Source organism: Sinocyclocheilus grahami, unplaced genomic scaffold (assembly GCF_001515645.1).
Source record: "Sinocyclocheilus grahami isolate Dianchi unplaced genomic scaffold, SAMN03320097.WGS_v1.1 scaffold506.1, whole genome shotgun sequence".
Taxonomy (NCBI): Eukaryota; Metazoa; Chordata; class Actinopteri; order Cypriniformes; family Cyprinidae; genus Sinocyclocheilus; species Sinocyclocheilus grahami.
The window spans coordinates 120,386-134,654 of NW_015505685.1; the positions used below are offsets into that span (position 1 = coordinate 120,386).

Consider the following 14,269-nt stretch of genomic DNA (forward strand, 5'->3'; position numbering starts at 1 on the left):
TCTGTCCTCGCAATGACTTTATGGCTGGCTCGTCGCCACCTTTTTATAGATACGCAAATCTCATGTTAAAGTTTGGCTTAGCGTTGGCGTCACTGAGCCGGCTGGCGAAGATACTGTTGCCATGAAAACTTCCTCCATCCTTGAGGAGTAATGAACCTAATGAATCATCTATCACTGTCCAGGTACAAAATAAAAGATGCTACACACTGCCGTAATGTTTGGAAATGTTGTTTTTGGGCGAAATCAATCTCCAGGGTGAAGCTGTAATTTTGCGTCACCTCAAACCGAATGCGTAATATAGGCCTAGCGTAACTGTTCTTATCGCTAAATGTCAGATGAGATTTAAAGGCCTGTTTTGTTGGCTGTTGTTTCTATCTTAAGATACACTGTCTGAATAGTGTCCAAATGCATTTTTTTGTGTGTATGTGTGTGTGTGTGTGTGTGTGTTTGACAGTGTAATTCTGCCTTTGGCAACCAGGAATCTTCATGAATCCACTGGCACCACATCTCACAGCTTGCCCAGATTTTTCAGCTTCCTTTTCTCCTGATGATGGCTGTTGTTGTTTCTGAAAACACTTTCGTTTATCACACTCGTTTTACCTCCTCATAACTCAACAGCGTAAAGAACCAAACCACTAGAAGGTGTCTGTACGTGAGTACTTCCAGAGTGAGTTTGAATGGAAGTATTGATGGAGCTATATAATTCACTTTGAAGTTGCTGATGGGCTCTATTTCCTCCATCTTTTCCCTGGCTTGAGTGTGATAGATGGTATGAAGAGGGGGGAATTGGCTTTCTGAGCAGTAATTAGAATGCTTTTCTCAAAATCATCCAAACCACATGTAAGCATTAATGGAGGCTGAAGGTAACAAAATTGTTGGGAGTTTCCAAGATCAGAGGCGAATCGCACATGTAGAACTCTTAAACACATCAAAATAATGCCATTGCATCTTAGCATCGTTAAGCCTTTGCAGTATTTTCGCAGTGAGTGCAGAACAATGCTTTTAATCACCAAAGATTGTTGCATGCTTTGGATTCAAAGACTGAGGTAATATGTAAATCCAAATGTTAATGTCTCATTCCTTGTGCTGAATGAAGCACTTGACTTTGAAAAGTTTGTAACAAGTCAGTCTCTATTCACAGCAAATGTAATCAGGCATGCTCTGCCTCTCCGAAAGGCTTTTTCAGAGAGGCTGATATAAATCAGGTTTTGATCATGGCTGATTTTTTATTTATAAGATCTAGTAGAGGCAAGTTTTTCAAGGGAAGACAACATCATATTTTTGGAAGCCACAGTGTAGCTACAGGTAAATTGGCTCTTCGCACAGATTTGTCACTATCTGTCTCATCTTCCTGTGTAGTGATCTGAGAGTAAGCTTGTAGTCCGTCAGGACACTTCATACGGTATCTTCTCCAGCTCAAACATTCATGAGGAGCATCTCTATCTGGGATACACTTGGCATGCTTTCCCTCTGAAGTTTTGATGATAATTGGCAAAGTAGCAAATGGCCTGAAATCATAATTTGCAGGTGGACGTTTCTACTGGCAGTGTTTTTGCCACCTCTGACGCGAGAAAAAGAAGCTGTTGCCTCATTAAGATTGTGCCTGTACTTTTTACACTGACATAAATGTGATAAAAAATTACATAATAGAAAGACAAAAGCATTGAGCAATTGTCATAATCTTTAAAGAACAATAATGTCAGCTTTAATTTCCAAGACAAAGCTGCTGCTGTCACGTCAAGGCCTTTTTAAAAACAAACTGCCAGCATAACTTTTCATCAAGACTCAGTTCCCCATAATTAATAGTCTCTTCCTGGAATTATTTTAAATTTTTCAGTTCAGTGTTTACATAAAGGGAATAGAAAATTTCAGCTGGTAAAAGTGGTGGGCAGAGAGAGAAGGAAGGATGGAGAAAGAAAAATCAAAGGTCTATGAAAAGGCTAAGACCCTAAGAAGTTATTATGATGTGCTGCTCACGTACAGGATACACCACTGAGGACTTTTGCTTGATCCCGTGGGATCTAGGTTATTGACCTTGCACTTTAATGGTATAACAGGGCCTTTCTTGAAGCAACAGAGGTGTTAATTAAATGGAGCAGCAGAGTCAGGACAGAGGAAATGCATGGAAAGTGACGAGTCTGTTATTTTACTCCACAAATAACCATTTATTCTTCACACATTTAGCGAAAATCACGGTTTATTGTAAAGGACACAAGAAGGTAGAGAAACAGAGAGATGTAGCAGTAGATTAAGTACTCGGTGCATGGCACATCATTCTTAGGGAGACGACTCACTGTGAGTCGAGTTTTTCTCTTTAATTCTGGCACTAAAAGCTCTGAAATATTCAACAGTGATAGTTGGCCAGCCAACTTGAGCCTCGTAATATGGAGTAGGAGGAGTAAATTAATCTTTGCTACAACACGAGACAAACCGTACCTTCACATTTTAGCTGCATTTAACAGTTCTTTTCGTCATTTTAACAGAGGTGGGATTGATTTTGTTTCTGTTAGGGCTGCACGATTAATTGGAGTAAAACTGAAATCGCAACATGGCTTAGTATGATTATCAAATCGCAAATGCTGCAAATTATTTAAATAAATATATGCACTACGTGTTTAAGAGAGAAGTGGCATTGTGTTTTTACACACTTTTACACATGAGCAGGCAAAATAAAAGCTTAATAATAATAAAAAAATAATAATAAAATAAATTAGACTCAAATATTATTATTGTAATTTTACAATTACACTGTAATAATAATAATCATTATTATTATACAGTGATTTATTACTATAATAATCACTATAGCAATATTTATTATCTTTTAAATATTTTTATTTTTTAGTAATTATTAGCAATTTTTATCATACACATTTGTTTCTTTTCTTTTTTTCCCCTCAAATCGTGCAGCCATATTTTGCATTCAGGACATGACTCAATATTTTCAGAAATGCTGCTTAGACAAAAGTTTGAATTTGACCTCATGTGTAAATTTACAGAACTCAAATGACCCCCAACGTGACCTTTACCACTGAAATGCTGGTCTGAGGTGCCAGAAATAGTTTTTAATTACAAACAACACAAATCAAAGAACATTGTGTCCTCACTTTGGGAGAAAGAAAAAAAATCAGAATAGACAGTGAACAAAAAAAAGTAACAATTATTAAAAACAACCAGTACCATCGTAACCTTGTAAAATCAATATCTAAAACTCTATAATGCATGCCATACTATGCGGTTGGTTTTTATTAAGAAAGTTCAAAATTGAATGTTGGGAATTTCTTTTTCTACGTTAGCAGTGTTAGACTGAGTATTTTGTGTCTGTCATTGTTTGTGTTTGTTTACAGTACTGTGTGTATGTGTGTGTGCTTATAAGCTCAGTGAATGAAGAGGGGCTTAAACAGATCTGACATCATTTTTTACCATGCAGAAAATCTGCCAAGTCTTCCACTGTCCCTTTAGTTGTGTTTGTCCATTTGTGTCTTTTTTAGGTCTCCGTCTGTTTTCACACTTTCCTCTGCTGTCCTTGCTTGGCCTTGTCCGATCTGCTCTGGGGTCTTCGACTATAGAACAGAAATGACAAGAGAAGAGAATACATGCATACCATAGTGCAACGGGCTCTGAAATCTGGCACAAACAGAGCAGGTGATTAGACATTTACACCCTCTTCTCCATTTCCCCCTGTCACTGTCAGACTGACCTATAATTTGACAAAACCTGTCACCGCTTGCTGCAGTGCTCAAGGCTGACACTTGTTAGCACTAGAGCAAATAGTCATCTGTGAGAGGGTGTGTGCAGGTCTATGCTTACTGCGTCTTGACAGCTCACTTATATAACATGGGGAACATGGAAGTTCAGAGACCCTGAAAATATGAATGTATAAAGTGAATGTGGTAAAACTTTACAATAAGGTTCAGTAGTTAAAGGGTTAGTTCACCCAAAAATGAAAATTCTGTAATTAATTACTCGCCCTCATGTCGTTTCAAACCCATAAGACCTTCGTTCATCTTTGGAACACAAATTAAGATATTTTTGATGGAATCTGAGAGCTGTCTGACCCTGCATAGACAGCAACGCAACTGAAATGTTCTCAAGTCCAGAAACGTAGTAAGGAGATCTGTAAAATAATCCATATGACATCAGTGGTTCATCCGCAATTATACAAAGCTACGAGAATACTTTTTGTGCACAAAAGAAAAAAAAAACGACTTTATTCAACATCACCCTGGTGCCATTTTGGAGAATATCCGCTGGACGTAAACAGCGTATGCTGTTCTGTGTCAGCTGCGTCACACAGATACGCTGTTTCCGTTCAGATCAAATCACAACAATGTAAGAAACAGATCCGGCGTGACGCAGCTGACATGAGGGTGAGTAATTAATGACAGAATTTTCATTTTTGGGTGAACTAACCCTTTAACATTAGTTAACTACTTTAGTTCAAATGAACTAAGAATGAACAATATTTGTACAGCATTTTTTTAATGTTAGTTAATGTTAATTTCAACATTTATTAATGCATTATTAAAATCAAAAGTTGTGCTTGATAACATTAGTTAATGCACTGTGAATTAACATGAACTAACATGAACTAATGTATTTTCATTAACTAACATTAACAAATATTAATTAAATACAGTAATAAATGCACTGTTTATGGTTCGTTCATGTTAGTTAATACACTAACTAACATTTACTAATGGAACCTTATTGTAAACTGTTACCGCAAATTTTGTAAATACATAGTGGGGTCAAAAGGTCATAGACAACATTGAAAATCTGGAGTTTCAATTTTTATTTAAATCTGAAAATAAAGTTTAGTTAGATTTTAAACAAAGAAGCATTATGATGTATAGTAAAATGAATAAGAAATATTGCAAATTCTGCACATTTGTAGGTTACCAATTAATGTTGTGATGTTTTAATTAACTTTTCACTTAAATTATTGTGCCCATAGTATACAACTGTGTTCAAATTGTTTTGTTCTTTGTTTTTGATTTTTTGAAAGCAGTCTCTTTTGCTAATCACAGCTGTATTTATTTGATAATGTAAATGTCTTTACTGTCACTTCTGATCAGTTTAATGTGTACTTGTTTAATAAAAGTATTAATTAATGTAATATTAATTTCTTAAACATTTCAAAAACATTCTTACTCACCCCAAACTTTTGAACGGTAATGTAATTTGTAATGACAAAATTGATGTACAGTAATAAATGGAAATGCATTAAAATAAAATAAAATAAATAAATAAGAAATAGAAGCATTTTCACTAGTGGTCTCATCATACAAAACAGTTGAACCATTCTTCAAATTAATTTGAGTTCCACAGATGAAAGAAAGTCATACAGGTTTAGAAAGACATGAGGGGGAGTAAATGATGACAGATTTTTCATTTTTGGTCTCTCTTTAATTCTTTCAGTAAGGCACATCAGAACACTCACTTGACTGTGTCCAAATGTCTTTTTCATCTCAGATGAACTCTCGGTCTGATTGTGGGAACAGTCTGCTCCCACCTTGAGATACAAAGAAAGAGACAGGAAAAAAAACACGTTCATTTAAAAAGCTAATTCAATGAGCAAACAAATTCCAATATCATCTAACAATCAAGCACAGAGTGAAGGGGAAAGACGTCTTGAATAAAATCTTTTAAATATAAGTATTTATAAAATAAAAAATAAAAAAATACATATGTGGCCACAATGGAGCAATGATACTGTATAGACTATAATTGTTTACATTTTCCACAAAAGCCCTGAGCTATGAGATTATACAATGTTGCATAGAAAACAGATTAATCATGTTGCTCAAGGGATGGAGTATTTCAAAGAAAAAGTTTTATATGCTTGTCTCTATGAGCTCTGAAACAACTTCAACAAGCTAGACAAATGTTTTTGGAGCAACACATTTAACAGAAGATTGCAAGACTACAAGAGCCAAAGTTTAACTGAAAAATACACCTTCATTTTTTTATTCTGACAGGACAAAAAACATTGAGGTTGAGTTCATGCAAGTGTTATAGGACTGTGCCTGCCAAAATAACAACTTTATACAGGCAGTAAAAAGTAACCATCTAAAACTCTTGCCATATACCTTGTTCATTTTCCTTCACTGCCTAAGCCTGCTTCATCCTAAATGCTCTTTCCTCAAAAATGGTCAAAGAATTGGTCGTAGGAATGTACTGAAACCAGCAGAGATAAATGAATAGCAAGTATCAATGTCTGTAAACTGTATTAGCCTCTGGATAAGCTGGTGTGTGAGTAATACTAAAGACCCAAAAACAGTTGACATGCCTTTTTGATGGATGTGATACGGTACTTCGCCATCTGACAATCACTTCAATTTGTTGTTATATACTCCATAACGAAACAGTCTGGATACGCAATGTAAATATTATATGAATTATATATATATATATATATATATATACATACAGTGGGGCAAAAAAGTATTTAGTCAGCCACCAATTGTGCAAGTTCTCCCACTTAAAAAGATGAGAGAGGCCTGTAATTTTCATCATAGATATACCTCAACTATGAGAGACAAAATGAGAAAAAAAAATCCAGAAAATCACATTGTAGGATTTTTAAAGAATTAATTGGTAAATTCCTCGGTAAAATAAGTATTTGGTCACCTACAAACAAGCAAGATTTCTGGCTCTCACAGACCTGTAACAACTTCTTTAAGAGGCTCCTCTGTCCTCCACACGTTACCTGTATTAATGGTATCTGTTTGAACTCGTTATCAGTATAAAAGACACCAGTCCACAACCTCAAACAGTCACACTCCAAACTCCACCATGGCCAAGACCAAAATTGTAGACCTCCACCAGGCTGGGAAGACTGAATCTGCAATAGGTAAGCAGCTTGGTGTGAAGAAATCAACTGTGGGAGCAATTATTAGAAAATGGAAGACATACAAGACCACTGATAATCTCCCTCGATCTGGGACTCCACGCAAGATCTCACCCCGTGGGGTCAAAATGATCACAAGAACTGTGAGCAAAAATCCCACAACCACACGGGGGGACCTAGTGAATGACCTGCAGAGAGCTGGGACCAAAGTAACAAAGGCTACCATCAGTAACACACTGCACCGCCAGGGACTCAAATCCTGCAGTGCCAGACGTGTCCCCCTGCTTAAGCCAGTACATGTCCAGGCCCATCTGAAGTTTGCTACAGAGCATTTGGATGATCCAGAAGAGGATTGGGAGAATGTCATATGGTCAGATGAAACCAAAATAGAACTATTTGGTAAAAACTCAACTTGTCGTGTTTGGAGGAGAAAGAATGCGGAGTTGCATCCAAAGAACACCATACCTACTGTGAAGCATGGGGGTGGAAACATCATGCTTTGGGGCTGTTTTTCTGCAAAGGGACCAGGACGACTGATCCATGTAAACGAAAGAATGAATGGGGCCATATATCGTGAGATTTTGAGTGAAAACCTCCTTCCATCAGCAAGGGCATTGAAGATGAAACATGGCTGGGTCTTTCAGCATGACAATGATCCCAAACACACCGCCCAGGCAACGAAGGAGTGGCTTCGGAAGAAGCATTTCAAGGTCCTGGAGTGGCCTAGCCAGTCTCCAGATCTCAACCCCATAGAAAATCTTTGGAGGGAGTTGAAAATCCGTGTTGCCCAGCGACAGCCCCAAAACATTACTGCTCTAGAGGAGATCTGCATGGAGGAATGGGCCAAAATACCAGCAACGTTTGACCTCTGTCATTGCCAACAAAGGGTATATAACAAAGTATTGAGATGAAATTTTGTTATTGACCAAATACTTATTTTCCACCATAATTTGCAAATAAATTCTTTAAAATTCCTACAATGTGATTTTCTGGATTTTTTTCCCCTCATTTTGTCTCTCATAGTTGAGGTATACCTATGATGAAAATTACAGGCCTCTCTCATCTTTTTAAGTGGGAGAACTTGCACAATTGGTGGCTGACTAAATACTTTTTTTCCCCACTGTATATATATATGTGTGTGTGTGTGTGTGTGTGTGTGTGTGTGTGTGTGTAATTCAAATAAAATGACTTGGTGCTTAAGAAACATTACTTATTAACAAAGCTGAAAACAGTTGTGCTTCTTAAATTTTTTATGGAAACTGTGTTACCTTTTTCATGATTCTTTAAATAATAGTAAAACATTATAAATGTCTTTACTGTCACTTTTGATTGATTTAATATGTCTTTGCTTAATAAAAATATTAATTTACAAACTTTTGAACTGTAGTGTATACTGTGTGATCTAAAAATAAGCCATATTTTAATTTGAACTTAAATGTTAAGTTTAAACTTAAATTTAAAGATTAAATTGAATTTAACTTAAATGTCAAATTCAGATGTAAAAGAAATAGGGGAAAAAAAGAAAAAGATTCTGCACTATTTCTAGGTCACTAATCAAACTGGAAAATGTGTGACACTGATCATGTGACTTTGTACGGACAGTCAGATGTTCTTCTTCCTTTGAAGATCTTCTTCCAAATCATGCTGGATTACATAATCATCAGGTTTTACACATCTTATAGAGTTGATGCTGCTCCAGTGCTGCTGCCATTAAAGTAAAATAAAGACTAAACTAAATACTAAAATATAATTTCTAATAATAAAAAATAGAATAATGCAAAAACAAATTAGTTGTCTCAGACTTGTGAACTGTAAGTGTTTGAACACACACTAATCTATGATTATTCATAAATGATAAGACACCATTGATTAGAAAAACAATGTGTTTTATCTCACTCACAGTCTCTCTCTTTCTCTCAGTATAGTCACAGGGCTCCGTCACATACTGCTTTCATCAGTACCATCAGCAGGGTGAGAGCTGCTCTGGGAACCTTTTCATTAGACAATCTTCATGGCATGTCATCTACCGAGAATGACACCTTCTCCCTGGGATCCTGTGTTTCTCTCCCTCTTTCTGTCTGTCTTTATTTCCTGTCTCTGCACACTTCCTCACATGGCCATTTTCCCCTCTCACACACACACACATTCAGCTAACACACACACACACACACACACACACACACACAAATCCTGTCATTATAGTTGATAAGTGCATGTCAGCAACCAGTGAGATGTATCTTGTCGAGCCTACAGTACTCCTCTCTGCTCTGCTGAATGCATTGTTCCCAGTTCATCTTCCCAGTTCTGTCTGAAACCTTCCAGACTAGAGGATCCCACATCATGTGTCAACTGCGATGACGACCGTGCCAACCATCACTGTGAGAAACGTGTGAGTGCGTTTCTCAAAATGGGTTTGTAATCTGTGTTTGTTTGGCTAATTAACTGTAATATATTCTTTCTGGTCCTCAAATCTGATTGGCTGAATGGAGCGAGATATTCAAGTGGTAATAGAACTCCAACTGTTTCACTGTTTGTATCACTCTGCTTGCAGTATTTCTCACAGCCAGTGTCATGGCGGATGCCCAAATCCTCTATAATTTTATACAGTGTTGGGAAGGTTACCCTGTTAAATTGTAATAAGTAGTGTAACTACTGTATTTCAATTACTTTATTAAAATAATGTAACTGATTACATTTGATTACTTTTCTAAATTTCTAATGTTTTCAACTGTTAGTCATTTTCAAACATTTAAACCAGGCAGGGTTAACCTTACAGTAGTGCTCAACACCACAACCCCAATTCCAGAAAAGTTGGGAAGCTTTGTAAAATGCAGTAAAAATCAAGAATGGGCAATTTGTTAATTTTCTTAAAATGTTATTTAATTTGGAAAAAAATCCAAAATTTTCACTGACCAACTTAAGTGTAAATATAAATTTTGATTGTGATGGCTGCAACACTCCAAAAAAGTTCCAAACTAAACTAAAGAATATCCAAATTAAACTGTATTAAATCAGTTCACAGTAAGCAGGTGAATTGGTAATAGGTGAGGGTGTCATGTTTGGGTATAAAAGGAGCATCTAATGCTGTGCAAGCAAAGCTGGATTATGGCTCATTACTTTGTGCCAAATTTCATGAGAGAATCAAAAATCCCATTTCTCAAAGCAAAATCACAAAGAATTTAGGTATTTCACCAACTACCATACATAATTGTGAAAAGATTCAGGAAATCCAGAGAAATCTCAGTCTGTGTAAGGCAAGGCAGGAAACCTCAGTTGAATGTGCATGAGTCATGACCTTTGAGACCTCAGATGGCACTGCCTAAGAAACCGTCATGCTGTGGTGTTAAATATAGCCACATGGGCTCAGAAGTACTTCGGAAAACCGCTGTCACTTAACACAGTCTGTCGTTGCATCAATAAATGCAACTTGAATCTCTGTTACTCTAGGAGAAAATATATATCAATTCTATGCAGTGAATATGTGCGAAGGTACCATTTACATGGAGGTGTATATTGAAATCGTACAGGGTTATACATGAGAAGAATTGTACATGAGAAGTCCATGGTAATTAGATCAAGACAATGGCAGGTCTCATTCTGCATGTGCTACAACAGCTTGGTTTCATAGACTCAGAATGAATGTGCTAGACTGGCCTGACTGCAGTCCAGATCTGTCTCCTATTGAAAATGTATGACCAGTCATGAAAAGGAGAATCTGACAATGACAATCACAGATTGCTGAGCATCTGAAGTATTCAATTAAGCGAGATTGGACGAACATTTTCCAATTAGTATCCTCAATTCCCAAACAATTAAACATGAAAGAGATTGGCCTCTGGCTTGGCTAAGGTCTGCTCGAAGGGACTGTGCTGCGTGAACCAACTCTCGAACTTCTGCACGCACTGCTCTTAACTCTCTCAGGTCAGCTTCGAAGGCGGCACGCTCGTGGCACAGGTGCTGTAGCTCACTGAGATGGGTTAAAAGGAAAGTTCATGTGACACAGTGGTAAACATGCCGAGTCAGTGCCAACTTTTTTGGAGTGTGTTACAGCCATCAAAATCTAAATCTGTTTATATTTACAAAATAAAATTAAGTTGGTCAGTGAAAACATTGGAATTTTTTCTTTGTACTTTAGTCAATTAAATGAAGGTTAAAGAGAATGAACAAATATGGTATTTCACAAAACGTCCCAACTTTTCTGGAATTGGGGTTGTGGTGTTGAGCACTACTGTAAGGTTAACCCTGCCTGGTTTAAATGTTTGAAAATGACTAACAGTTGAAAACATTAGAAATTTAGAAAAGTAATCAAATGTAATCAGTTACATTATTTTAATAAAGTAATTGAAATAGTTACAATACTTATTACATTTCAAATAGGGTAACTTGTAACCTTTTGTTACCTTTCCAAAGTAATCTTCCCAGCACTATTAGGTAAAGTTTATTAACTAAATTAATTGGAAAATGCTACACAGTCAAAAACCGTATCACTTCAATATTGCATGACAGAAACAGCCATTGCTGGAAATTGCATCACCATCACTTTGCAATATTATATTAAACACATTAAATAATTTTACACCGTTATTTAACAACAATGCTTAATCTGTATAATTATATTATTATTTCTTACAAAAAGCCATATGTATGATGTTTTTGGAATTAAAGTGAGTTTAAATGGTGTATTGATAGATCGGTCGTCAGGTTTAATGCACTAACACTGCTGAAGTTTATAACAACACGTTCCAACAGCAGAAAGTTACTTTTTAGTGACAAGAAAACAAATTCCTTAGTTTTAGTTTAACCTGCAATATATTACCTGTGATTGCATTTGTATATGTCCAGATGTGCAGAGACTAGCGACATGCAGGGACAAAACACTGGTGCTGTGAACTTATGGCAGCTCAGGCACATTGTTACTGAGCAGAGAGTGATGCAAGTCGACAGAAAGTGTGTGTGGTGTGTGTTTGTGCTGGATAAACTGGCACACAGGACAGACACAAAGAGCTCTGAGGCAGGCAGCAGAAAGGACACCGGTGTGTGGGGTCCTGTCAGAATAAAGCTCACTGAAAGGAGTGAAAACAGCACATGATGTGGAAAATACCACCTCTTTGAATAGGAGAGCAGGATTTATCTGCACACTGATGCTTCAGGGGTTTTTCTACTTTCTTTCTTTTGAAGTGTTTTAGACTGGCTTGTGCGTAATGCATTCAAAATGGCCTTGTTACTGACTCTTTTGTTTTTGTGGATGAATGCAAGTAGTGATGCATGAAACATCTCTTTTGAAATATGTATAATAATATTCAAAAGAGATATGATATGTGATGTAATTAAGCGAGATTGGACGAACATTTTCCAATTAGTATCCTCAATTCCCAAACAATTAAACATGAAAGAGATTGGCCTCTGGCTTGGCTAAGGTCTGCTCGAAGGGACTGTGCTGCGTGAACCAACTCTCGAACTTCTGCACGCACTGCTCTTAACTCTCTCAGGTCAGCTTCGAAGGCGGCACGCTCGTGGCGCAGGTGCTGTAGCTCACTGAGATGGGCAGAAGCACTGGAATCAGCTGCTGAAGGTGAGGAAGGGACTAGCTGAGGGCCCACCGCAGGCTGAGCATGCTGATAACTGGATGTCAGGATCTGTGAGCCATCAGGACGGACACGGTCACCACCAGGAAGGGTAACACATGGCAATTAAATGAAGGTTAAAGAGAATGAACAAATATGGTATTTCACAAAACGTCCCAACTTTTCTGGAATTGGGGTTGTAATTACTGTCAGACTTTTAAAATCCTTCATCACTTGAATTAAGTTTATAATAATTTAATTTTAAAGCACAGCCACCACAAAATCAGACTTACTTTGAGAACATTCTGAGGTTAAATACAGATTTTAAATCATAACAAGGTATAGTTTAATAGCTATGATACTGCTTTTGAAATCATATCTTTGCATAGCTATGACAGGAAACACTGGAATCTAACAATTCCTTTAATTACTGTCAGACTTTTAAAATCCTTCATCACTTGAATTAAGTTTATAATAATTTAATTTTAAAGCACAGCCACCACAAAATCAGACTTACTTTGAGAACATTCTGAGGTTAAATACAGATTTTAAATCATAACAAGGTATAGTTTAATAGCTATGATACTGCTTTTGAAATCATATCTTTGCATAGCTATGACAGGAAACACTGGAATCTAACAATTCCTTGAAAAAAAAAACAGTTAATCTAAAAAAAAAAAAGGGCATATACATAAACCCAAATAGAAACTTTTTTCTCAGTAACTGTGACTGATCACATTTACATTTAATTTGTAATTAAATTACATAATTCTGTTACATATAACTAATTACTCCCCAACACTGTTATAATACTGTAAATAATACTGCTTTTGTGACACGGAATGTAGTTTTGAGAGTTTTTTAGGCAAGAATGTGCTTAGACTTCAAATATGTGGTTTGTTAATAAAGATAACGACTATTTAAAAATGTTATTCTACTTTTTCGGAGATGTGAGCTCCAGGACATCAGCGGCCGTTCAGCGCTCATGAACCCACTGAGAGCAGCTTTACCTCAGCCAGAACTTCTGGAATTTACCGCTGGCTCTGATGTCTCTATAGTGGTTAAACATGAGATATTATTTGGTAAATCTAACGGGCAGTCTTTGGTCTTATTAATCTATTATTTGTTCCAGAGCAAATAGTTATCGTTTTTCTCAACGGACATTCAAACTCATGTTTTATTGTGAATATGAGATTGAGCTGAAGAATGAATGCTATATCAGATGCAGGTAATCACGCTCGCTTAGTCCATCTCTCTCTCATAACACTACTCTGTAACGTCTCGGTTACGTACGTAACCCTCGTTCCCTGATGGAGGGAACGGAGATGTTATGTTGAGATCGAAATTATGGGTATTCACTTAGGAGCCCCAATCATCTCTGACTTTAAGACAAAACACCAATGAGATTTGGCTAGTGGATTTTGCATACCTGAGCCACTTCCCGGGCACACGGGTATAAATAGGTGACAGGTGCATCCACTCTTCAGGTTTTACACTGAGGAGCCGAGAACTTGTCCCTGGCCGCCAGCGATGGTTCGAGGTTGTGGCAAGGGGACATAACGTCTCCGTTCCCTCCATCAGGGAACGAGGGTTACGTACGTAACCAAGATGTTCCCTATCTGTCGGTCACTAAGAATTATGTCTTGATCTACATTATGGGGCCCTGGAAAGCGCCACAACCTGAACCCCATCACAACCCCATGACGTAGCCAATGTTGGCAAGCGGCCGTGTGTCAGACAAATGCCACGCAAAGGTTGTAACCTTCCCACCGCCCCAGTGCAAATTCGCTGGCCTTGGTACCCGCAGGGACCACTGGTGAACACATCGCTGCTGGAGATAGCCAAGCTGTTG

General features: G+C 37.3%; 1 protein-coding gene across 4 annotated transcripts in view; it reads right to left on the minus strand.

Moving 5' to 3' along the window:
- Window positions 1-2,859: 2,859 nt before the first annotated feature.
- Window positions 2,860-14,269, minus strand: part of LOC107554559 (leucine zipper protein 2) — a 164,755-nt gene continuing 153,345 nt past the window's right edge. For 3 of the 4 annotated variants that reach the window (XM_016237112.1, XM_016237110.1, XM_016237109.1), the window contains 2 exons: window positions 5,444-5,515; window positions 2,860-3,563 (listed from right to left, as the gene is read on the minus strand). In XM_016237112.1, the coding sequence (XP_016092598.1) occupies window positions 3,459-3,563; window positions 5,444-5,515 (177 nt within the window). In that variant the 3' untranslated portion in view covers window positions 2,860-3,458. Of the gene's footprint in view, window positions 3,564-3,810; window positions 3,864-5,443; window positions 5,516-14,269 lie in introns of all 4 variants that reach the window. The other variant, XM_016237111.1, reaches the window with a different exon arrangement.